At 46.5% G+C, this 24,415-nt stretch overlaps 1 protein-coding gene across 1 annotated transcript in view; it reads left to right on the top strand.

The window, feature by feature from the left end:
* The window catches only part of OPTC (opticin), a 97,479-nt gene extending 73,506 nt beyond the window's left edge, over positions 1 to 23,973 (top strand). Inside the window, exons 5-7 of the mRNA XM_088458173.1 lie at positions 11,319 to 11,521; positions 20,177 to 20,272; positions 23,648 to 23,973. Of these exons, the coding sequence (XP_088314299.1) occupies positions 11,319 to 11,521; positions 20,177 to 20,272; positions 23,648 to 23,818 (470 nt within the window). The 3' untranslated portion in view covers positions 23,819 to 23,973. The remainder of the gene's footprint in view (positions 1 to 11,318; positions 11,522 to 20,176; positions 20,273 to 23,647) is intronic.
* Positions 23,974 to 24,415: the final 442 nt, after the last annotated feature.

Here is a 24,415-nt window from a genome sequence, read left to right on the forward strand (position 1 = left end):
CCGAACCGTGTGTTCCCCGCATGACTTGGATTCAGGGCCGAACGGCGGCCGCCTGATGTCGGATTCTCGCTAGAGAATCCGACATCAGGGCTTCTCGAGTGTAGGGCAGACGCTGTGATAGCGGTCTGCCCTACACAGACACAAACACACAGCCGCCAGCGGCAGCTGTGTGTTTGTTACAGCAACCAATGAGAGTCACACAGATGCTCATTGGCTGCTCCACGGAGGGAGCCGGCTGGAGCTCACTCAGGAGCTCCGTCTTCCGGCTCCCTCCTCGTCGCGTGGCAGCAGAGCGGACGGTGGCTGGAGCGGGGATACAGGTACGTTTTTTTATTTTTTTTATTTTTATGTGTGTCTGGGGGGCCTACTACTGGGGAGGCCTACTACTAGGGGGACCTGCTAATGGGGGGCATACTACTGGGGGGGGCATACTACTGGGGGCCTGCTACTGGGGGGGCATACTACTGGGGGCCTGCTTATGGGGGCATACTACTGGGGGGGCATACTACTGGGGGCCTGCTAATGGGGGGCATACTACTGGGGGGGCATACTACTGGGGGCCTGCTAATGGGGGGCATACTACTGGGGGGCATACTACTGGGGGCCTGCTAAAGGGGGGCATACTACTGGGGGGCATACTACTACTGGGTGCACTGCATAGGGGGCACCACTACTGGGGGCATTGTGTAAGGGACACCACTGCTGGGGGCATTGTGTAAGGTACACTATTGCTGTGGGCATTGTATAAGTGGCACTACTACTGTGGGCATTGTATAAGGGGCATTACTACTGTGGGCTTTGTGTGTAAGGGTCACTACTGTGGGCATTGTTTAAAAGGGTCGCTACTGTGGGCATTGTGTAAAAGGGTCACTACTGTGTGTCGTAACATAAATAAGAGACACTACTTTATGGTGTAATGTGAATCAGGGACACTATGTGCGGTGTAATGTGAATAAGATTGTGCACTGTGACTCCTTGGGCCATAGCCCACTTTGTAAACAAGTACTGTGATTCTGCTGGCCGTACCCCACTGGGTGGGTGCACTACTTTTCATTTCTGCCACTGCTGTGTTGCAATGTATCATAGATGTGCTTTACACTGTGGTGTCTGTGTCGTTGCGCCGCTGTTTTGTCGCTTAGTAACCAGTCAGCTCACCTCAACCTTTGGCCAATAATGTTGAAAACAATATTATAAGCTGTGAGGTGTTCTAAATTGACTGGAAATTAATGTTATTGAGGTTAATAATACTCTAGGAAGAAAAAAAAGACCAATTTATGTGATTTTAGCTTTTTTTGTCAATTTTTGTAAAAAACTCAAAATCGAAATCCAAAGCCAGTCACCGCAGTTTGGCAAATCCAAATCCAAAGCCGGACAACGAATTAGAACCAAATCCAAAGCCGGCAAAAATGGTCCGGCGCACATCCCTAATATATATATTTATTAACATTTACTTAACACTGGGTAATAACAGGCAAAGAGGTAAGAGGGCCCTGCTCATAAGCTCACAATCTATAGATGCACAAGAGAGTTGTTCACTTTGGTGATGTAACTGTTTTAGATACTGGTGTATCAATAACTCAGGGTTAGCAGTGCTCACAGGCCCCTGGGTCAGGGGGAGGCCCTGAACCACACACTCTGACCCAGAATGGTATGTCTACAGCAGGTCACCTTTTTCCTTTTGTGTACTTTACTATCTTCTTCCGAATATATCACATTGAAGAAGACGACAACAACAAAGAGTACGGGGAAGGGCTGCTGTACAGCGGAGGGAGTGGGGAAGGGGGGTGCGCGGGGGGGGGGGGAGGTGTTGGACATGGAACCCCCAGGCATTAATACATTGCTGGCATTATATAGGTCACAGGTGGATTCTTCTAACATTTATGAGAATTGACAGTATTTGCTGCATTATTGCTTAGAATGAACAAGTTTTCCTAATAAACACTAAAGCATCAGAAATTCACTGTTATACAGACATTATTTACAGGCGTAAATAGATATATTAGCATCACTTGTTTATTATAATGCTAGTACGTTACATTATTTTAAATAAACAGTCAGAGTATGTTGGTTATATTTGAAAATCATTGTTTGCATGAGTTTTAAATGTGGGGAAAATTTTTTGCCAGTGGGGAAGATTCTCATCGTCTTGCATGCTTTAAGCATTACTTTTTTCATCAATTATGTCCTGAAATCAGATATCAGATACTCAAAAACCAGTTTAGGTGGCTGGGTTATGTTTTATAATTGCAGTTATTTATCCTATGTGCGGTTCCTTTTCTACACTGCCTAACTCTGCCTTTTATCATGTTTCTTAATAATTACTATGGCGTGCCATTAATGCTTTCCACATGGACAGCAAAACACTCTGTGGTGTGGAAATAACTGAGAAAATAATTCAGCTACCCGTTTCTAGAGGTCACTTCAGTGAGTCATAGTTCAATGCTGTCCTTTAAGCCAAAGTAAGGAGCTATAGATCCCTTATTAGACGTGTGGGAGCATAGGCAATTATGGGAGTAAGGCCATATCACTCGGCATGTTCCGCACTAATACAATGAGCACTCTGCTGGAGGGGGCATCGCCAGATCACCTGGGTCTCACAGTCAGGCCCAAGCTTGAGTAGTCTAAAACCACCCAATTCCCCTCTCAGCACATCTGTTTGTCTTGTTCATTCTACTAATGATGCAGCGAATGGAGATCACAAATGATTGCACAAATGATCGGCAGAGAGTGCCCCCTTTTGCTCTTGGTAGTGTGAAGACTTTAGTGCACATTTTATAGTGCAAGTCACAGCTTCACCCTTTTATTTCAATGTATGATAACAATCACTGTCATCAATGTTACAATGGGTCTAATTTCTATGTGGACACAAATGCGTATAAAAAAAAAGAAGTGGGCAAGAAAAAGCACATATGTATACTTATGTAGAGTCACTTGCAATACTAAAAACTATAAAGTATAGCACTCAATGGCAGGCATAGATGGAGCAATGGCACTTTGAACAAGGTAAATAATAAAGAGAGTGAGAGAGGTTTGGAAATAAAATTAGGTGGGCTAAAGGATAAGGCTGTTGGTAGACTGTCTTGTTATTGCAGCTTTCACAACCTGCTGCTGGTTTCTTGTCTGAATTCTGGAATGTTGGGGCCTTTATGGAAAATGTACACAAATGCCACAAAATACAAAGTCTAACATTATCACCTCCACACAAGACAGAGAGCACCCTAGTCACCGCCACAATATACAGAGAGCATCCTTGTCACCACTACACAGTAAATAGATTAAGAACTTCCAGACATATCATGCTATATCCCCAGCCATATGACCCTTACCTATCCATATCATGCCCCTTGCCAAGCCATTTCTTGGCCCTCTCACTGCCATCTCATTCGCTCTCACTAAGTTATTTCATGCCTCCAGTACTTGTCTGTGCTTGGATGGCATGGACATCCCTTAGAGTCGAAATTTCATGCTAAGTGAGCAAATCTGGTTTTGCTGACAGACTGCCAAGCTTGACTCACTGCCCTGGCTGCCCTCTTTAGACTGGGATTGGCTCTAATAAGTCGGGGAGGCCCTAGCTTCACTGCCAACAAAAAAAGCCTGTATATTAAACATATACAGAAAACATAAATACAACCACCACTGTCGGCACCCACCCCGTTGCTGAAGGTGCTATTCCCAAGCTTGCACTAGATGTACTCCAGCCATTTTAGTGTATATGTATTTGGCAGAATTGTAGGATATGTGTTAGACATGTGTGTTATTGCTCAATGCAGAAGTGGCATTACCCAATGTGTAAATAATGTAATAAAAACATGTTTAATACATTATTATGTTGCATGAAAAAAGGGTAATACAAATAGATACACAAGGGAGAATAATGTCTTATTAATAAAAAAGTGAAAGTCATATTTACAATGTTAAAAAATATATATATAAATCACCTCCACACATTGATTATACTTTTAAAAATGTGAGTTGTCTTTCCTGCAGCTGTGCATATGGAAAAGACAATTAAGTAATGTAAATAGATGTTAAATCTCAATATTTACACATAGAGTATATTTCTTTTTACCAGCTTAAAGTACAAGCATTAATAATCTCAGAAAACCACCAGTTTTGCACTTTTCAGTTGAGCTATAGCCTGCCTCAATTCACTCATTGTTCACCTGGAGTTTCTGCTCATCCACAAAGCTTGTCCAACCTTTCAAAATATGACAACTTTTTGTTGTGATGGGAATTTAAGCCTGTCGTAAATGTATCCCAGTACGTTTTTTCTTGTCTAGGTAACACTGTACAACAAAGATATCATTTTCATTTGTTTCCTTTCTAAAAATATTCATACTTTACTAATTTACGTTCAAGAAAAACAAATATAACTTCAGAATGTTTTTATTAGCTCTAGTTTTTGAGCTGTAATATAGTCATAGTGAAAATCAATTTTAAAATAATTTTATATTTTCTTGATACAACATAAATAACAGTTGTTTCAATTCAATCAATCACAAATAAGAGCACAAAACAAAACAACATACAGCAACCGAAAGTACTATCTCAAATTATGACCTACTCATGAGAGCACTTTCTCTCTGCTTGTCGCTTGTACTCTTCTGGGGCATCTCTTATCATTGTCCAACAGCATTCAGCAAGCATAGAAGCGTTCTGTCTACCCTGATATCTTCCTTCCATTGCTGAAATGCCTTGGTGGAATCGCTCACCATGCTTGTCACTCATTGCACTGCAGTTGTCAGGGATGAAGTCCAGATGAGAGCCGAGAAAGTGGGTTTTGAGTGACATGCTGCAGCCTAATTGTTGATACTTGGTTGTCCACAAATTCTACATAGTTTCCATCTCTTGTGTTACCCAAGAATCCCTTTACAGGCTTCCAAAGCTGCTCTCCTACTAACCTTGATGACTAAGTCGAAGTTTTCATCCTTAAAAAGTTGACAAATTTGCAGACTAAATGTGGGTACACACCTGACATATATATATATATATATATGCAGATCGAGTGATCTGCAGATATGTCTGCAGATGATGGTCGTTCATACACACTCAACGGCCATCATCTGCTTGTGCCATCAGGTCCCGGCGGCCCCCCTACTCGTGGCTGCCGCTGTGTGTGTACGGGCGGTCTGCAGACCACTCGTACACACCTGCCGATGGACAGATATGTCTGCAGACATATCTGTCCATCAGCTGTGCAGCACAGCCAATGCGATATGTCTGTGAACGCTGACGTAATAGATAGACGAAAAAATTCCCTACCTCATCGTAAATGGGCCATATCTTGGAACCGAGAGCTAACAGAGAGTTTTAAATGTCATATTTGTTCTTAGCATGTTGAACTCAATTACAAATAACTATTTTCACGTCAGATACAATTTCACTGTTGCACAGTATAATCAAAAGGCAACCCTTACAAAGCACATTATTATTATTATTATTATTATTATTCTTTGTTTATTGTGTACCACAAGGTGCATAGAAAAGTATGAAACAGGCATTGCAGAAATAATCTGCACTAAAAAGTACAATACATTCTTACAGACATAATAGTACATATAAAAACAATACAGCATGCACATGGTAGTTGCTAGAAACTCAGTGCTGCAGTAACAGGCAGGTTGAGAGCTATGAATAGCCAAAAAATGCCATGGGGGAGAAAATGAGGGCATAAGTAAGGAAAGGAAGAGAACACAAGGGAAAAGGGCTCTGCTTATGAAAGCGGGTGTGCATTGAAAGATCTACAGTCTAGACAATCAATAGGTCGACACCAAATGGTTGACACGTAATAGATAGACAGGGTCAAAAGATCAACAGGGTGAAATGGTCGACATGGACTAAGGTTGACAGGGTCAAAACGTCGACACACAACTGGTCAACAGAGAAAAGGTTGGCACATTGTTTTAATCTTAATCACCACCCTAACCCTGGCCCTAGTGCCTAACCCTAACTGTCCCCATCCACAGCCTAACCCTCTGCCATGTGCCTATCCCTAAACATAACCCTCACTTTCATCCTAACCCTAAAAATCATGATGATGAAAAAACATGTATTGGCCTTTTCTGTGTCAAACATTTGTGTGTTGAAATTTGACCCTGTTGACCTTAGTCCATGTCGACATTTAACTGTCTACCTATTGCATGTCGACCATTTGGTGTCGACCTATTGACTGTCTATCTAGACACTGTAGATCTTCCATCCCTGTACCCATGAAAGCTGCTCAACCTATATAGTCAGAGCCATAACTAGACATTTTGGTACCCTAGACAAGATACAACACTAGCATCTCTCCTCACCCCACCTCCCTCCTAATTGCCCTGTTTTGGAAGCCCAATAGTAATAACTTCTGGTAATGAGGCATATATCTCGCAATCATGCTTAGACGCTATAAGTTAAGTGACACACAAAATACCCTTTCTAAAATCTGACAAAAAAGACTCAAACAAATTGTGTATAATTTTTATTTCTTAATTTAAATTGTCCTACAGGGGTTGATATCCCGGCAGTCGGGATGCCTGATGTCAAAATGTCGACAGGGGTCGGGTAAGTATACTAACCCTCCCTCCTTCTCTACCTAACCCTAATCCCCCCTTCTTGCAACCTAACCCTTCCCATTAGTGCCTAACTCTAACCATCCCCCCTTGGTGCCTAAACCTAACTGTCCCCCCTTAGTGCCTAACCCTAACCCCCCCAGAGGTACCTAACCCTAACCTCCCCCCAAAGCCTTAACCTAACCCCGCCTTGGTGCCTAATGCTAACCCCCCACCCCACCATCCCTTGGCTAACAGCTATGGGCGCCCCGCTTGCCTTCGATTCCGGCATCAGTGTGTAGGCCGGCTTCGGGATTTAGCCGCCTATGTTTAGTCCCGGGTCGGGATTCCGACGCCGGGATTTGAACAGATGGCATGCCAGCCATCGGTATTTTGACTACATCCTGTCCTACAGTACATCTCATTGAAACCGTTGCGATGCATTCCTGCTTCCGTCAGCTGTACTACTCGGATGCTTTTACTCCTGAGGATGTATTGTAATACTGGCCTGGGCAGGGCCAGATTAAGGTCTGTGGGGGCCCCTGGGCAACAAACTTGTGGGGACCCTATATACCACTGTTTCTTGTCACCCTATGATTTTTTCTTTCTATTCACCTTAATGCTCCTCTTGCAATGCCCACTGTAGAAGTGCCCCTTATGCAATGTCCCCAGTAATGGTCCCCCCTATTCAGTGCTCCTTATGCAGTGCCCCCTGTAGTAGTCCTCCTTATGCAGTGCCCCCTGTAGTAGTCCTCCCCATTTGCAGTGCCCCCTGTAGTAGTGCCCCTTATGCAGTGCCCCCAGTATTGGTCTTCCCTATGCAGTGTCCCTTATATAATGCCAACAGTAGTGGTCCCCCTATACAGTGCCCCTAGTAGTTGTCCCCCCTATGCATTGCCCTCAGTAGTAGTCCCCCCTATGCATTGCCCTCAGTAGTAGTTCCCCCTATGCATTGCCCCCAGTAGTAGTCCACCCCTATTCAGTGCCCCCAGTAGTAATCTCCCCTATGCAGTGTCCTTTATATAGTGCCCCCAGTAGTATTCCCCCGAAAGCATTGCCCCCAGTAGTAGTAGTCCCCTATAAAGTGCCCGCAGTAGTAGTTCCCCCATGCTCTGCCCCCCAGTAGTAGTCCCCCCCTATACAGTGCCCCCACTAGTAGTCCCCCATGCTCTGCCTCCAGTAGTAGTCCCCCGGTATACAGTGCCCCCAGTAGTAGTCCCCCCTATATATTGCCCCCAGTAGAAGTCCCCCCATGCTCTGCCCTCAGTAGTAGTCCCCCCTATACAATGCCCCCACTAGTAGTCCCCTATGCTCTGCCCCCAGTAGTAGTCCCCCCCTATACAGTGCCCCCACTAGTAGTCCCCCATGCTCTGCCCCCAGTAGTCCCTCGGCATACAGTGCCCCCAGTAGTAGCCCCCAGTACTAGTCTGTGTGACTCTCATCGGCTGCTGTAACATACACACAGCTGCCGACGGTGGCTGTGTGTATCTCACTGTGTAGTGTGGCCGCGCTCACTGCGCGGTCTACACTACGCTAGCGGAGGGGACACTAGCGGCGGGCGCAGACAGCGCACCGCTGCTAGTGAGGGCCCCTCCATGTGTGGGGGCCCAGGGGCGACCACTCCTGTCGCCCCCCTTAATCCGGCCCGGGGCCTGGGGCACACAAGGTAGGCCGTTCAATAGGGGGGAATCACAAAAAGAAAAAGACTATAAATTAACGTATATATATAAATACACACGCACACATCCGAACGTAATATATATACACGCACACATGCACACGTATATATTTAGATAGCCTTTTTCCTAAAATTGCTTTTGTAATTGTAATACTGTATATATTTTACTTGGATTATTCTTTCCATCTTCCATTTTTTTTCTTTGTCTTGACTTCCATTATTCCTTATGATTGCACAGACATTTTGACGCCCTGTGTGAGAAAGAGCATTGGCAACCCCCCATCCAGAACCCCAGGGCCAGATTAACAATGGGGTGGATGGAGCTACAGCTCCAGGCCTCCACATAAAAATAGGCCCATTGTCATGACAACATGATGTTGACTGGCCATCTGCTCTCCACACAGTCGGCCATAAATTATAAGTATGACAAAATTGTATTTCTATTTACCTAACAAAATTAAGTATTTTATTTCTTTTAGGGAGACATTGGGTCTGAGAGTATAGGGGTGTACACGCCCACATGGCACTGGTCACACCTCCGCTCTTCTCATAATAGGCCCTTGGTCATTTTCAGCTCCAGGCCCATGTGGCCCTCAATCCGGCCCTGCAGAACCCCTACCCCCAGGAAATTAGATTAAGGAAAGTAATGTTTGCAAATACAGTATAATTTTACTGCAAATACATTCACTGAAATCTTTCTTGGAAAAACAAAAGTTATATTGCATTGCAGCCGGCACACAGCAATAGGGATTGCAGTGCCGGGTGAACATGGCAGGTTTTGCTCCAGCATCTGAACCGCCCTCCTTATGGGCCTGCATGGCTCCCTCCTGTATATAAATTAATGTAATACTGGGTCTGGGAGGTCTCATCTTGCCTAGCAGCCCCTTCCTGTATATACAGGCAATATAATAATGGGTCTTTTGGTCTCACCTTGCCCAACAACTCCTTTCTGTATATACAGGTATTATAATAATGGGTCTGGGGGTCTCCCACTGCCCATCAGGCCCTGTCCTGTATATACAGGTAATATAATGGGTCTGGAGGGTCTCATCTTGCCCAGCAGCCCCCTTCCTGTATATACAAGTAATATGATGGGTATTGGGGTCTCATTTTGCCCAGCAGCCCTCTTCTGTGTATAGATGTAATATAATGATGGGTCTGGGCGTCTCACCTGACCCAGCAGCCTGGGGGTGAAGAGTTGCAGACTACTAAGGTGGCCCGGCGACTCGAATGCCGCTGTGGGAGATGTCATGACATCTCTTCCAAATCCCCACACATTGCGGGTTCTGGGCGGATGTCCAGAGTGGACAGTAGAAAAGGACTCGATTGCTCCGCTAGCATAGCATGTTTCATAGCGGTCACCCAGCAATAGGGATTGTGGCTGTGGTTCAGCATGTCTGGTTCCGCCCTCCTTACAGCCCTGTTTGCATATGCTCCTCTATGTATGTATGTTCTCGATTGTTCTCACTCCCCATATATGTGTGTTTTGCACTAAGCTCACCCCCCTCCTGTCTATAAGTTCTATATAATGCTACTCCATCTGTATGTTCTATATTCTGTTGCCCTCTTCTTCTCATCGTGTATATCCAGTAATGTACTCACTACCCACCTTGTCTGTATGTCCATCATTATGCTCCCCCCATTTGTATAACCAGTAATGTCCCCGCCCCCTTCCTTTGAGTACAGCTTATAATGTGTCTTCCCTCCTCCCCTTATCATAACATGTAATGTGACTTCCCCCCTCACCATAACATATTTTCTAATATACCTCCCCTCCACAAAGCTTAGGGTCTATTTACTAAGCCTTGGTTTGATATAAAGTGAAAGTACCAGCCAATCAGCTCCTGTCACTTTACAGGCTGTGTTTGAAAATTACAGTTAGAAGCTGATTGGTTGCTACTTTATCTCCATCCAATTTATCACCATCCAAAGCTTAGTAAATAGATCCCTTAGGGGTCTATTTACTAAGCAGTGTTAGGAGACAGAGTGAAAAGTGATAAGAAAGTGATAAGGTGCCAGCTAATTAGCTCCCAAATGTCATCTCATAGGCTGTTTTTGAAAAATGACAGTTGGGAGCTGATTGGCTGGCACCTTATCACTTTCTTATCACTTTTCACTCTGTCTCCTAACGCTGCTTAGTAAATAGACCCCTTAGTCTGTAATGTGCACCCCATAGTATAGAATGTAATGTGTGTGACCCAAAGTATAGAATATAATATGCCTCCCCAGAGTATAGCATGTAATGATCCTCCCCCATAGTTTACAGTATACGGCCTCTGTTTGTCCTATTCCTTGGGCAGTTACCTCAGCTCTTCCTCACACATTCCAGCAGCACTGAGCAGTGGCGGCTCGGGTCTCCAATCCAGTGCAGGCATGCTGACAGGAAACATCACAGCGTGTTACATAACATGTGCAACATTACCAGGGTCATAGTGTGAAGCCGGGCGTTAGCAATGAGCGCTGGCGGCTGCAGTCTTCTGGATGCAGGGGAGCCTCTTCAGACCGCTGGGACCAATGGTACTAGGGCAATTGTGTGGGGGACCTTTGCAACCTGGTCGACCACCCTAGTTACGTCCATGTATGTAGTCAAACATGGGTGACAGAGAGGGATTGAGTCAGTGTGCAAGGTCAAAAGGAGACTGTTAGGAGAAAAGTTTGTAAGATTTGATAAAGAGATGGGTTTTTAGAGCCTGTTTTAAGTTTTGCATAGAAGTGAAGAGTATGCTATGGAGCAGGAGTGAGTTCCTGTGGTGGGGATCAGCACAGAAGAAGTCCTAGAGGTGGGAGTGGGTCAGTGAGAAAAGGTAATCAGTTGGGAGGAGCTAAGAGGGCAGACAGGAGTGTAGAGGATGAGGTTAGAGATTTATAGGGGAGAGGATTGGGTGAGGACTTTATAGGTAAAAGTAGATTGAAGTGTACTCAGAAGGGGATGGGGTGCCAAGGTAGGGCCTGGCACTTAAAATAACTTTTGAAAGTGTATACTCTTTCCATTTATTATCTACCAAATAAGGGCTCAATGGTTCTACTTTATGATCTATTCAAGTATGAAGTATTATGTTCTAACAGGTGTCACACAATTGTTCTTCATATCTTTCTCTGTCTGTTTCTAGGCAAATTGAAGCATGTGGATCTCTCAAGTAACTTTCTGTCCACAATTGATGATGATGCTTTTCATCTGCTGCCCTCACTCCAGGAACTTATTCTGACTGAGAACCAGTTGAGAGGTTTACCTGAGCTGCCCTCAAGCCTAGTTAGACTTGATGCCCAACTTAATCAGCTGCAAAACTCTGGAGTACGAACAGAGTCCTTCAAGGTGACCTAATCAACAAGACATTACTAGCACCTCAAACATACTGATCATGTTAAAGGAGGTCAGACATAACATATGTACCTTGTCCTACTGGTAGGGGATTACAGACTTCTGCACCAGATTGAGGCTTATTGAACTACTTTCCACCTTCAGTATCGTGGACATAGAAACATATTTACACAGCCAGGCAAAGATAAAACAATACATTAGGTAGATACAAAACACGTGAATAAAGCATTTTAAAGAATGTGTTAATCACACTGCAGATGCAACATAACATACAAGGTATCGAGTACATCATAATATCAGCCTATTAGTAGCCTGGGATATCTGCTTCATGCTTGCTTTAGTGTTGCAGGGGCTTCTTCCCTGGTGCAGCCATCAAAGTAGGTTCCAGCTTCACTGTCACTCCACTTTCCGTGGGCATACAGATCTATAAGACCCGCATGGATCCAGATGAAGGATGAATTTTCAATTCCTACAGTACTTCAGTCGCACTGAAATTATCAAATCAATGAGAGTATATCCCCTTCAACACCAGCACTGACATCCAGTTCTTTACTATTGAAGATAGAGAATCTTCTAGTTGTTACGACCAGCTATATGGAATCCCCTACTGAGGGATGCAAGCTGAGGTTCAGGGCTAGAGGAAGTCTGAGATGTAGGGCCTGTAAACAAGGTCTCCTCATCCACGAGTACCAGTCGCTGGCAAGACCTGACCAAAGGTGAGGAGTCTAAGCAGCCGGGAGGTGTCCTCCAGTGACCCCTCCAAGCAGGATATGGGTTTAGCTGCACCCAGCTGGCAGGTCGCGGTCCTTTGGTCAGGTAACTGGTACTCACAGGAATAGAGAGCCTTGCTAACGTGGCCCTAGAGGATGCTTCTTACAAGGATTATGCTATACCCTTGAATAGCTTCCAATATATACACCGGATGATCTAGGAAGCACAATGGCACGGAGGATTGGATACTGTAATGACAGTGATACTGTGTCTGGACGCTGTAGTGACAATGGTACTGACGCTGGGTGCTGCAGTGACAGCGGTCCTGAAGCTGGATGCTGTAGTGACAGTGACACTGTGGCTAGATGCTGTAGTGACAGCGGTACTGAGACTGGATGCTGTGGTGACAGCGGTACTGAGGCTGGATGTTGTGGTGACAGTGGTACTGAGGCTGGCTCTGAACACTGGTGAGATGTCTAGGACGCACTTCTGCTCAACGAAGTGGCAAATGATCCGCAGACAGGCGAGGTATAGTGAACGCACTTCTGCACAACGAAGTGGCAAGTGGTTCACAGACAGGCGAGATGTTGAGGACGCACTTCTGCACAATGAGGTGGCAAATGATCCACAGACAGGTGAGGTGTTGTGGATGTACTTCTGCACAATAGTTGGCACTGGTAAGCACAGGGAAAACATGAGGTTGGACCTGGAACGAGATCTTCAGTAGACACTGGAAAATTACAACATTGCTCAGAAAACTTCCTGTGGTACGCAGTCTGGCTTTATCCTTTGCAGTAGCAGATTATTGGTGGACAGCGTCAGCTAACCACTGTCATGCTACCATTGGCTATAGAGTGTCACAATCCTGGCTAGTTTTTACCTTTTGAGACTTACCTCTGCCAGCTGCTCCATGGATCTGTGTTTGTAATTCCCCTGGGAGATCTGCTCTGGCTGAATCATGCTGGCTGTGACAACCCTGTGTGTGCAGACTGCTCTACTCCTCACACCAATTAATCACCTGGACTCTGCCCTGTCTGTGAGCATTGCTAGTCTTAATTGGAATCACAGGTGTGGTCCTGATTCTCAAGGGCTGCAGAGATGATTACTCCCTCTGCATGTTGTGCCTTGCTCCACTCTGAATGCCACTGCCAGACCACCTGTCTGTATCCACCAATCGCTGCCAGACTCTAGGTATATAGATCCTCCTCTAATAGCACTCAGTGCTTGAACATCTTGTTACGTCTGTGGCGTACTACTTGTGATATAGCTGTACATCTGTGTACCAGTATGTCCCAGGCTCCTGCTGGTTCCTAGACCAGTGTTATTCGGAAGCCTGCTCGTTCAGCTATCCACGCTACCAGCTTCTCCACACGGCTCCCAGGCCGCACCAAGTAGCTTCCACGCTGCCAGCTTCTCCACACGGCTCCCAGGCCACACCAAGTAGCTTCCATGCTACCAGCTTCTCCACACGGCTCCCAGGCCGCACCAAGTAGCTTCCACGCTACCAGCTTCTCCACACGGCTCCCAGGCCGCACCAAGTAGCTTCCATGCTACCAGCTTCTCCACACGGCTCCCAGGCCGCACCAAGTAGCTTCCACGCTACCATCTCTCACCTACGGCTCCCAGGCCGCTCCAAGTAGCTTCCACGCTGCCAGCTTCTCCACACGGCTCACAGACCGCACCAAGTAGCTTCCACGCTACCATCCATCTGCAAGCTCATCTACTGGTACCCCGAACAGCTCAGTCAGCCTACCTGCCGGTCCCAGTCCGGTCCCTCCAAGTTCCTTCTGGTCTCACTCCAACGCTTCAAGTTTCCAGTTCCAGTCACTCATCACCAAAGGCAGTTCTCACTGCTACCCACTTCGTATATTAAAAGAGCTATTCATGTTATCCATGGTTCCAGTCCAGCCGGCCTCCAGTGTTTCCAGTTCATCACCTGAGACAGGTAACTCACTAGCACCAACTGTGACAGTATGTTCAAGCCTAATGATGGTGGCGGATCAAGCACCTAATCCTGGATCAAGTGCTTTCCGTAACCTAATCACTCGCTTGGATTCACAGGAGGTGGTACAGCATCAAGTACTACAGCTTCTGCAAATTCTGACTAACCAGCTAGATGATACTCAAATCTTACCTGAACCCCTAACTATCTTCCATCAACTGCTGGAACAGCTACAGGCTCTACTCAGCAAAATCTTTCAGATCATTCCTGAATTTCTTAGAGCTACCTCTGTCTCAACTAAAAACTCTGTCTTGGAATCTCTAAGAACCAAAGATTCTTCCATGCCAAGTAAAGAGAGACATCGAAGTTACCCGCGCTCCAAGCACTCTGTGGCTGAACCCCAGCGGCGTAAAGATTTACATCTCTGTCTCTATTGTGGAGCTTCTGACCACTTTATCAAAGACTGTTCCCTTTGCAATTCAAGCAGTGGTTCCAGGTGTCAACGTCTCAGTGCCTGTTCCGGTCCCAGCCTGGATTCTGCCTGTTCCGGTCCCAGCCCGGATTCAACCTGTTCCGGTCCCAGCCCTGATTCAACCTGTTCCAGTCCCAGCCCGGATTCTGCCTGTTCCGGTCCCGTCCCAGATTCTGCCTGTTCCGGTCCCAGCCCGGATTCTGCCTGTTCAGGTCCCAGCCAGGATTCTGCATGTTCCGGTCCCGTCCCGGATTCTCCCTGTTCTGGTCCCAGCCTGGATTTTGCCTGTTCTGGTAGGGGACTCAGTTGGCAACCCCAGGAGGGGTCTCCAGAGTCTCAACCCCAGGAGGGTCCTCAAGTCTCGTAACCCAAGCAGGGGTTCTGAGTCACTCACCCCAGGAGGAAGTTTCTGTCCTCGCATCCCAAAAGGGGGGTTCATGTTCCATACCCCAAAAGGAAAAGTCGAGTCAGCTTCCTCAGAAGGGGATTTTGGGTCCCATACTCCAACCGGGAGTGTCAAGTTCGGTACTCCAGGAGGGGACCTTAAGTCTCTCACCCCAGGAGAGGGTTACGAGAATTATGCCCCAGGAAGGGGTCTCAAGTCTCACACCCCAGGAAGGGGTCTCAAGTCTCGCACCCCAGGAAGAGGTCTCAAGTCTCGCACCCCAGGAGGGGGTCTCAAGTCTCGCACCCCAGGAGGGGGTCTCGCACCACACGAGGGGGTCTCAAGTCCTGCACCCCAGGAGGGGGTCTCAGGTCTCGCATCCCAGGAGGCGGTCTCAGGTCTCACGCCCCAGGAGGGGGTCTCAGGTCTTGAGCCCCAGGAGGGGGTTTCAAGTCTTGCACCCCAGCAAGGGGCCTCAAGTATCGCACCCCAGCAGGGGGTCTCAAGTCTCATACCCCAGGAGGGGGTTTCAAGTTTCATACCCCAGGAGGGGGTTTCAAGTCTCGTACCCCAGGAGGGGGTTTCAAGTTTCATACCCCAGGAGGGGGTTTCAAGTCTCGTACCCCAGGAGGGGGTTTCAAGTCTCGTACCCCAGGAGGGGGTCTCAAGTCTCGTACCCCAGAAGGGGTCTCAAGTCTCGCACCCCAGGAGGGGGTCTCAAGTCTCGCACCCCAGATGGTGGTCTCAAGTCTCACACCCCAGGAGGGGGTCTCAAGTCTCATGCCCCAGGATGGGGTTTCTAGTGCTATTCCCCAGGAGGAGAATTCAAGTGCCTCACCCCAGGAGGGGGTCTCAACTATCGCACCCCAGGAGGGGGTCTCAAGTCTCATGCCCCAGGAGTGGGTTCTAGGTTCCAGTTCCCAGGGAAAAGTGTCATGTACTACTAATCCTGATCATGGCTGCTGTTCAGCATCTCCTGAAAATATCGTTCCAGAGGATGACAGTTCCTGTAGTCTGTTCTCAGCCTCGATTGTTGAAGTTACTGTCTCTGGCTCCTCAGGACTCCTTCCAGTTCCTTTAGTTAGTCCAAGTACCGAACAGCTATCAACTTCACAATCCTCGAACACACAAACTTCATCGGATACTCCAGAATGCATATACTTCGATGGGGACTTATCGCAATACTTTGCATTACTGAAGCATTATGCTACAATCATGGAAGCAGATCCAGCTTGTGGTATCACTCCAACCAACTTTACTAAATACCTTTTCGCTTCCTATAGAGGTAAGGACTGGGCCAACCCTTTCATCGAGTCAAAAGATCCTGAGCTTCTAAGTATAAAAACTTTCAGTGAAGCTGTTATTAAAGAGTTTGCTCCTAAACCTGTCAAACGAAATTCTAGTGAAATTCTCAGTTCTGAAAATCAGTCCAAGCAGTCTGTTGGTTCTACTAAGGAATCATCCCCTGCTGAGTCCTCCACTTCCCTAAAATTCGAACAAGGTCAAGTTTTCAAGGGCCAACATGCTGAATTCGAAGCATCCAAGGAGAGTGGTGCTATAGAATCGGCATCCCTGAACATGAGATGTGCGTCCACCTCCTTGTCCTCTTCATACTGCGGTACCTCCCAGAAAACCATAAAAAATGGTTATATTTCGCTTAGTTCCTCCCAGGAGTCCTATCATTGGTCAAGTCCTACTAAACCTTCCATTTTACCTTTAGATGCTGACTCGGAATCTGAACTCAATCCTGCATATGATAATTCTCCATTCCCTGAACACCATCTGTCATTTGACCCTGTCCTTCCCAGTCATATATTTCCACGGGAGTTACCAGAGGTTCCATGTCTGTTGGCTGGCACAAAACGTTCTCGCAGCAGAAAGAAGAATCGATGAAGGTCTTGAATCATCCCCTTTGAAGAAATTTCACTCCTGGTATCCCAATAAATGTAAGAATTTAGAGGAAGTCTAAAGAGATGTTTCAAGAGAGATGGTGTCCCTATGTTTGAAGCTCCTGTAATGTCATGTTTGGAAGAAAGTTCTTCAGTTTCAAGAGTGTCTAACTTTTTCGTGTTCTCCTATGTATTTGTTTGGGTGTTCAGAGTCCACCCATGAAGAGGGGGGTACTGTCACAATCCTGGCTAGTTTTTACCTTTTGAGACTTACCTCTGCCAGCTGCTCCTTGGATCTGTGTTTGTAATTCCCCTGGGAGATCTGCTCTGGCTGAATCATGCTGGCTGTGAAAACCCTGTGTTTGCAGACTGCTCTCCTCCTCACACCGATTAATCACCTGGACTCTGCCCTGTCTGTGAGCATTGCTAGTCTTAATTGGAATCACAGGTGTGGTCCTGATTCTCAAGGGCTGCAGAGATGATTACTCCCTCTGCATGTTGTGCCTTGCTCCACTCTGAATGCCACTGCCAGACCACCTGTCTGTATCCACCAATCGCTGCCAGACTCTAGGTATATAGGACCTCATTCAGAGCCGGACGCTATTTGCGGTCGTTCGTTCAGAAAAAAGGGGTGGCTATTCAAATGAACCGTTCGCTCTTTGCGGTCTGTTCACGCCTCTATGTCTGAATGAGCGAACAAAACTTGCGGTCGTTTTTTGGATAACTACGCCCCCTGGCCGCTCGCATCCTACGTCATTTCCGCTATTTATTAGATTAATCGAGTACATCGACCAGCGTATGAACTGCTCGCTATTCTTGTGGTTGCTTTTTCCTACCGCAATTTTGCGAGCAGTTCTGACTATAAAATAACCTAGTGACGTGGTCAATGACACTGCTGTATTAATTATGCACACCCATAAAACGCCCGTTTTGACCTTTAAGCACGCCTGCGTTCGGATCTCCACTCCCCGTTGCACCTTGCCCTGTTACCACCCACATACGACTCCTCCTGTCACTCAAAATAGCAGGGATTCGCTATTTAGCGAACAAACGATTTTCGGCCGCACTGACTGGTTCGCGCATTCGTATTACGATCCGTACGCATGCGCAGTTGGGGCAAACATCGCTCGAAACGAACGAGCGGCCGCTTACGAGCGGCTCTGAATCAGGCCCATAGATCCTCCTCTAATAGCACTCAGTGCTTGAACATCTTGTTACGTCCTGTGGTGTACTACTTGTGATATAGCTGTACCTCTGTGTACCAGTATGTCCCAGGCTCCTGCTGTTTCCTAGACCAGTGTTATTCGTAAGCCTGCTGCGTTCAGCTCTCCACGCTGCCAGCTTCTCCACACGGCTCCCAGGCCACACCAAGTAGCTTCCACGCTGCCAGCTTCTCCACACTGCTCCCAGGCCGCACCAAGTAGCTTCCATGCTACCATCTCTCACCTATGGCTCCCAGGCCGCTCCAAGTAGCTTCCACGCTGCCAGCTTCTCCACACAGCTCCCAGGCCGCACCAAGTAGCTTCCACGCTACCATCTCTAACCTCCGGCTCCCAAGCCACTCCAAGTAGCTTCCACGCTGCCAGCTTCTCCACACGGCTATCCAGCCGCTCCACGTAACCACCCAGCTACCGTCTACCCACGGCTATCCAGCCACTCCAGGTAGCCACCCAGCTACCAGCGTCTACCCACGGCTATCCAGCCACTCCACGTAGCCACCCAGCTCCCAGCGTCTACCCATGGCTATCCAGCCGCTCCACGTAGCCACCTAGCTACCAGTGTCTACCCACGGCTATCCAGCCGCTCCACTTAGCCACCCAGCTACCAGCATCTACCCACGGCTATCCAGCCGCTCCACATAGCCACCCAGCTACCAGCATCTACCCACGGCTATCCAGCTTCTCCACGTAGCCACCCAGCTACCAGCGTCTACCCACGGCTATCCAGCCACTCCACGTAGCCACCCTGCTACCAGCGTCTACCCACGGCTATCCGGCCGCTCCACGTAGCCACCCAGCTACCAGCATCTACCCACGGCTATCCAGCCACTCCATGTAGCCACCCAGCTACCAACATCTGCCCACGACTTCCCAAGCCACAACAAGTAGCTTCCACGCTACCATCCGTCTGCAAGCTCTTCTACTGGTACCCCAACCAGCTCAGTCAGCCTACCTGCCGGTCCCAGTCCGGTCCCTCCAAGTTCCTTCTGGTCTCACTCCAACGCTTCAAGTTTCCAGTTCCAGTCACTCATCACCAAAGGCAGTTCTCACTGCTACCCACTTCTTATATTAAAAGAGCTATTCATGTTATCCACGTTTCCAGTCCAGCTGCCCTCCAGTGTTTCCAGTTCATCACCTGAGACAGGTAACTCACTAGCACCAACTGTGACATAGAGTCGTCAGGTGATGTAAACGGTCATGGCCGCGTCCATGACGGCAACTGCAGAAACCAGGCACGGCTGTACTTTCTTACCTCATTATAGGGCAGATTTTATCCATCACCACTTACCTTATATGGTATTGCCCATATTCCTTGATGTCCTTCTGCCAGCAGCAGCTCCACAATATCTGTTAGGATCACACACTAGCTCTTCCTGGAGGAGCCTAAGTGATGGGATTAGCATGGTCTTTGTCTCAGGGTTAAACCCTACAATGCTAAGCAGCAGATGAGTGCTTCCTGGACGATCTACACTCCCTAACTAGTCTTCAGGAAGCCCACCCTGGTTTGCACTTACATTTTGCACATATGTGGATCAAGATGCTCTTAGCTTCTTCATGGCAGGAACAGATCTATCCAGGGTAGGTGTAGATCTTTAACAGACATTATACAATGGCAATCATTGATAACAGTTGAAACACACTTACTTTGGTATACATATAACTGGGAAATCTTACAGGATTAACCTTTACTGACCTTCTCCTGCAACTAGTGGATCTTGGGTAAAAAAAAAACTCCTCAGAGCCATTCTGTAAAAAAAAAATCCCGAAACTATACCCTTTATATGGGGTGACGAAAACACTGATTTCCTTGCGTTTAACAACTATGATTTTTCTTCTTGCAACCAACAGTTTAGAATAGAGGAGAAGAGAAAAAAAATATTTAGACACAGAACACAGTGGGAATGCAATTCATAAATCAAAATACATTTCAATAATCGCCAAAGCAGTATGAGTTCTGTTGAAGTATGTTGTTCATATTGTCATATTGTATTAGTTGTCTCTGGTAAAAAATTGGTTTAACTTTTTTGCAGGATCTCACAAAGCTGCAGTTTTTGTATCTGTCAAACAACAAACTGGACTATGTCCCTGTTTCTCTTCCAGTCAGCCTTCGCTGTCTTCATCTACAGGTATCCACAAATGTTTACTCTTTTCTCAGTCTTTCTCTCTTTATGAAAAACCTTGCTCACTGCAATCCCACTCCGCCAAAGTTAGCTGTGTCTCATACTAATGATTACCACTCCTATTGAGGCGGTACAGTATCTGGCAAAGCAATACTGTCAGATTGGGGTTAGGCAGTAGTTCACTTTCATAGTTCCTGGATTCCTGGCTGTGATTCCTCACTCATGCCCTGGGGTACACTACATTGACATTCATAATGTCGACATAATAATCTCGAGATGGTCGAAATGTCCACATGCAGTATTGATCATGTTGACATTCATGTTGACAACACTACTGAAATGTTGACATGATAGAAGGTTGACAAACCTTCCCTGGTAGTCTAGTGGTGTTTTCCCTGGTCCCGACAGTAGCGGCGGCTTCCCGAAACCGGCGGTCAAGTGAGGAGCAGTGCAGGCACAGTCATCTTATGCCCCAGAGTTCTGGGGAGTACAGTGCATCTATTCCTACCCCCTAACCACCCCTTAAGTGCCTAATCCTAACCCTCCCATCCCACAACCTAAGCCTAATGTTGACATTCTGAGAGTGTCGACATGGTGCATGCCAACATAACCGTCGACATTATGATTACAGACATTGTGAATGTTGACCTGATGACTGCATCCCCTGCCCTGATCTCTCTCAGTCACCTTGGCCTTACACCTGGCAATGCTTCTTATTTGTGTATACTGCTACCTGACCTTGTCTCTAGGGTGCCCTGTGGTTCCAGACATCCAGTGCTGCTATTCAGTTTATTTGCAGCAACTGAAATTCTCCCCTGCACATATGTATCCTCCTAAGGGGGGTATTCAATATGTGAGCGAAAAGTCCGTGCTGGACTTTTTGCTCCATATCGGAGGTTTGACGGGGATAAAGAATCGGGCGCACGCCCGCTTTATCCCTGTAAAGAATTTGAAAGCTGCGAAAACGGGACCCGGCGGAAAGCTAAGTATCGGGGAAAATTCCGCTTCTTTCGGGAAAGCATCCAGGGACCCCCCTAATGATGTCCTGACATGGGTTATCTTTATGGGTACCCCCATTTTTGCCTGCGGAAGGTAAGTATGGTTTTTAAATACCGTAGCAACGGCAAGTGTTTTTACCCAACAGTGAAGAAGGGGTGAAGAAGAGCACTTAGCTTTTTTTTTTTACAAAAAAAACTAGGTGCATCAAGTTTGGGGTACATGAAAATGGGTGCAAGCCTACTTAAGTCCCTAAGGTGCATTTTTAAAATTCTTCAAAATTGCACCTGCTGCTATCACCCGCATTCTTTAATACACCTGCCGCATACTTGGGAACCCCCCTCTGATTTTATTTCGTTAGTTTAAAATTTGTTCCCCCTATTTTATTTTTTTTAACCCCAAAATTGAACTAATTTTTTTGGGGTGTCCCTATTTTTTTTTTTACTTTTTTTGACACAAGTCGTTTTAAGGGGTCATTCCCAAGGGTGCAGGCTATTTGTTTTAAGCCTGCACCCCTAAACCCCAATTCTGCACTTTTTTTCACCAGCAATAGGCCGGCGAAAAATTATCCCCTTTTTTTAACATTGACTTTTCGCACCGGCGAAAAGTCAATGTAATTGAATACGGGGATATTGAAAATAGGCGAAAAATTATCGCCGATAATGTACTTTTCACCCCAAATTTAATATGGCCCCAAATATCTTGAACCCTGACAAATCTTGTGTCAAAATAAGTTGGTCTTACATGGGGCCAAATGCGCTATACTCGCACATTTTTTAGAACTCACCCTATGTCATATGGTGCAAGAACATGCAAACTTGCATGTTTCTTACACCCCCGCAACCAGAGCCGGCTCCAGGGGTCTGAGCACCCTGTGCCGGCCCGGTACATAACGCCCTGTAATCAACCAAAATTGGGGGCGTGACCACATTTCCATAGGCCTGCATGGCACGCCTCCAAATAACGTCAGGCTGGGGGTAAAGCCCAGCCCTCAGTCACTGGCTGGGCTTCTCCCAGCCCTCTGCCGTCAGTGAATGGATTCACGCTCCGGGGGTCTGGCACCACCGCACAGCTGTGGCGGCGGGGATCCCCAACCTCCCGATTTGACCACCAGCGGGCCACTTCGGACCACGTGTGGAACAGTGGGACAGCACTGTCCCGCTGAAATCGGGATGTTGGGGAGGGGTGCGCCCTCTATGGGTGGCGCCCCTGTGCGACCGCCTTACAATGGCAAAACTCGAATCCAGATGTTTTCCCATTGTGAGGATACAACTTGGCCAATGTAAGAGTGTGGGTTTTTAACTTGCACACTATTACTGATCTACTGTAAAACACATTAAATAACAAACCTGCTTCAGGCTAGCGAGTATAGCCTAAGCAGGTCTGAGTTACACAGAAACATGCACAGATCTGTGAAATCCGTTCATGCTTGTGTGTTAAAAAAATAGTAAAATGTTAAAAAAAAAAAAATATGTGAGGTCCCCCCTAAAAGCACAACCAGCACCAAGCTTTTCTGAGCCGGTCCTGGTTGCGTAAATACAGGGGGGGAAAAACTTTAGGTTCCCCTGTATTTTCATCAAAAAAGCATCAGGCTCAGTGAGCCAGTCCTGGTTGTGGAAATACAGGGACTAAATGAGTAGGGGTCCCCTGTATTTTCCACACGCAGCACTGGACTCTTTTGAACTGAGGTGTAATGACGCCCAGACCGAGGATCCCTGAGGAGGTGGGACCTCCCCAATAAAGATCCCCCTCTCCAGGGCACCCCAGACACTGTTGAAGTGTCTAATCTCCTGGGATACCGCTAGATCCATTACTACCACCTGATCCACTAGTACAAGCATTCTCATTTCAATCACAACATTTTGGTTTCAGCCATATAATTGCCAGAATGTACTGAGATATGTCCAATTCCATTGATACAGATATTCTGCTTTTGACAAAATAATTCTACCTAGACTTATTACGTTAGTACCAGCCTGAGTGTTTAGTCGTTGCCTCTCTGTTACAGGTTCCAAAGATACAGTAGTTGTTCTGCCTGTAGGCCCCAAAATTACTTCTCCTTCAGGGCGGCCTGGGATGATGGCACTATCAGAGACCCCAACAATTTCTGCCCCACATGTTATGACTGTTGCCCTGGACTCTAGAATGAAGGCCCCAATGATCTGGGCTCCAAACCCAAGAACATAACTGCCCTATCCTCTAAACCCAAAGACCCTGTTGCAATGGAATACTGGCCCAATGACCCTGTCTGAGCAGCCCAACTTATGTTTGCTTATAAGTGCCTCCACCCTAGCGCTTTTCTCTAATCTACTTCGCTGAAGCATATTAAAGTATTAAAATTGTTTACTAATAATCCACTGAACTTTTTTTTTTGTGTACATGTAGAATAACAACATCCAGACAATACATAAAGATACTTTCTGCGACAGCCGGGATCTTACTTTCATCAGGCGTGTTCTGGAGGATATCCGACTGGATGCAAACCCAATAAATCTGAGCAATTTTGCAAATGACTACTTCTGTCTACCTCGACTACCCACCGGGCAATATTACTGAGCAGAGTACTATATGTACCTACTAAATGAGGCCAGAAGAAATTATTTGTTTTCTTAAATAAAGGGCCAGTGGTCATAAGGAAAACCATTTAGGTTTTATGGCTATAAATGTAATGTATTCAGTTATCTGCATCCAACATTTAAAAACATTTAGTAACAATAATAAAAGCTCATTACAACAAACTGTCCATTTTACTATTCCAGTAGGTTATAAACATGCTGGGTTGAATTGCATCTGAAAACATACAGTATCCTTTTTATGCTAGTGTCCTACAATAACCAATCAAGACTTTCTAAATGTTATTTTCAATGACCTAACATACAGAAAACTAGAGTGTACAGAAGAGAATGCTCTTGCCTCAAAGGTCCAAATATATTTTGTACAAGTAACCAGAAAGAGCAAACACATACAAAATGGCCAGGTCTAACTACTACACTGCACTTTACCCAGCTCTAAGTGGAACAGAGGTGTGTTCAGTCAATAAGTCATTTGTAATAAACGACATGTATAGAAAGTCATATATCTTGGTGATATATATTATATAAGCATTAGCTAGCATGTTTGAAACCGCCCTTCTTCACCTCCTAGTCAGAGATA

Source organism: Taudactylus pleione, unplaced genomic scaffold (assembly GCF_031769625.1).
Source record: "Taudactylus pleione unplaced genomic scaffold, aTauple2 ptg000814l, whole genome shotgun sequence".
NCBI lineage: Eukaryota > Metazoa > Chordata > Amphibia > Anura > Myobatrachidae > Taudactylus > Taudactylus pleione.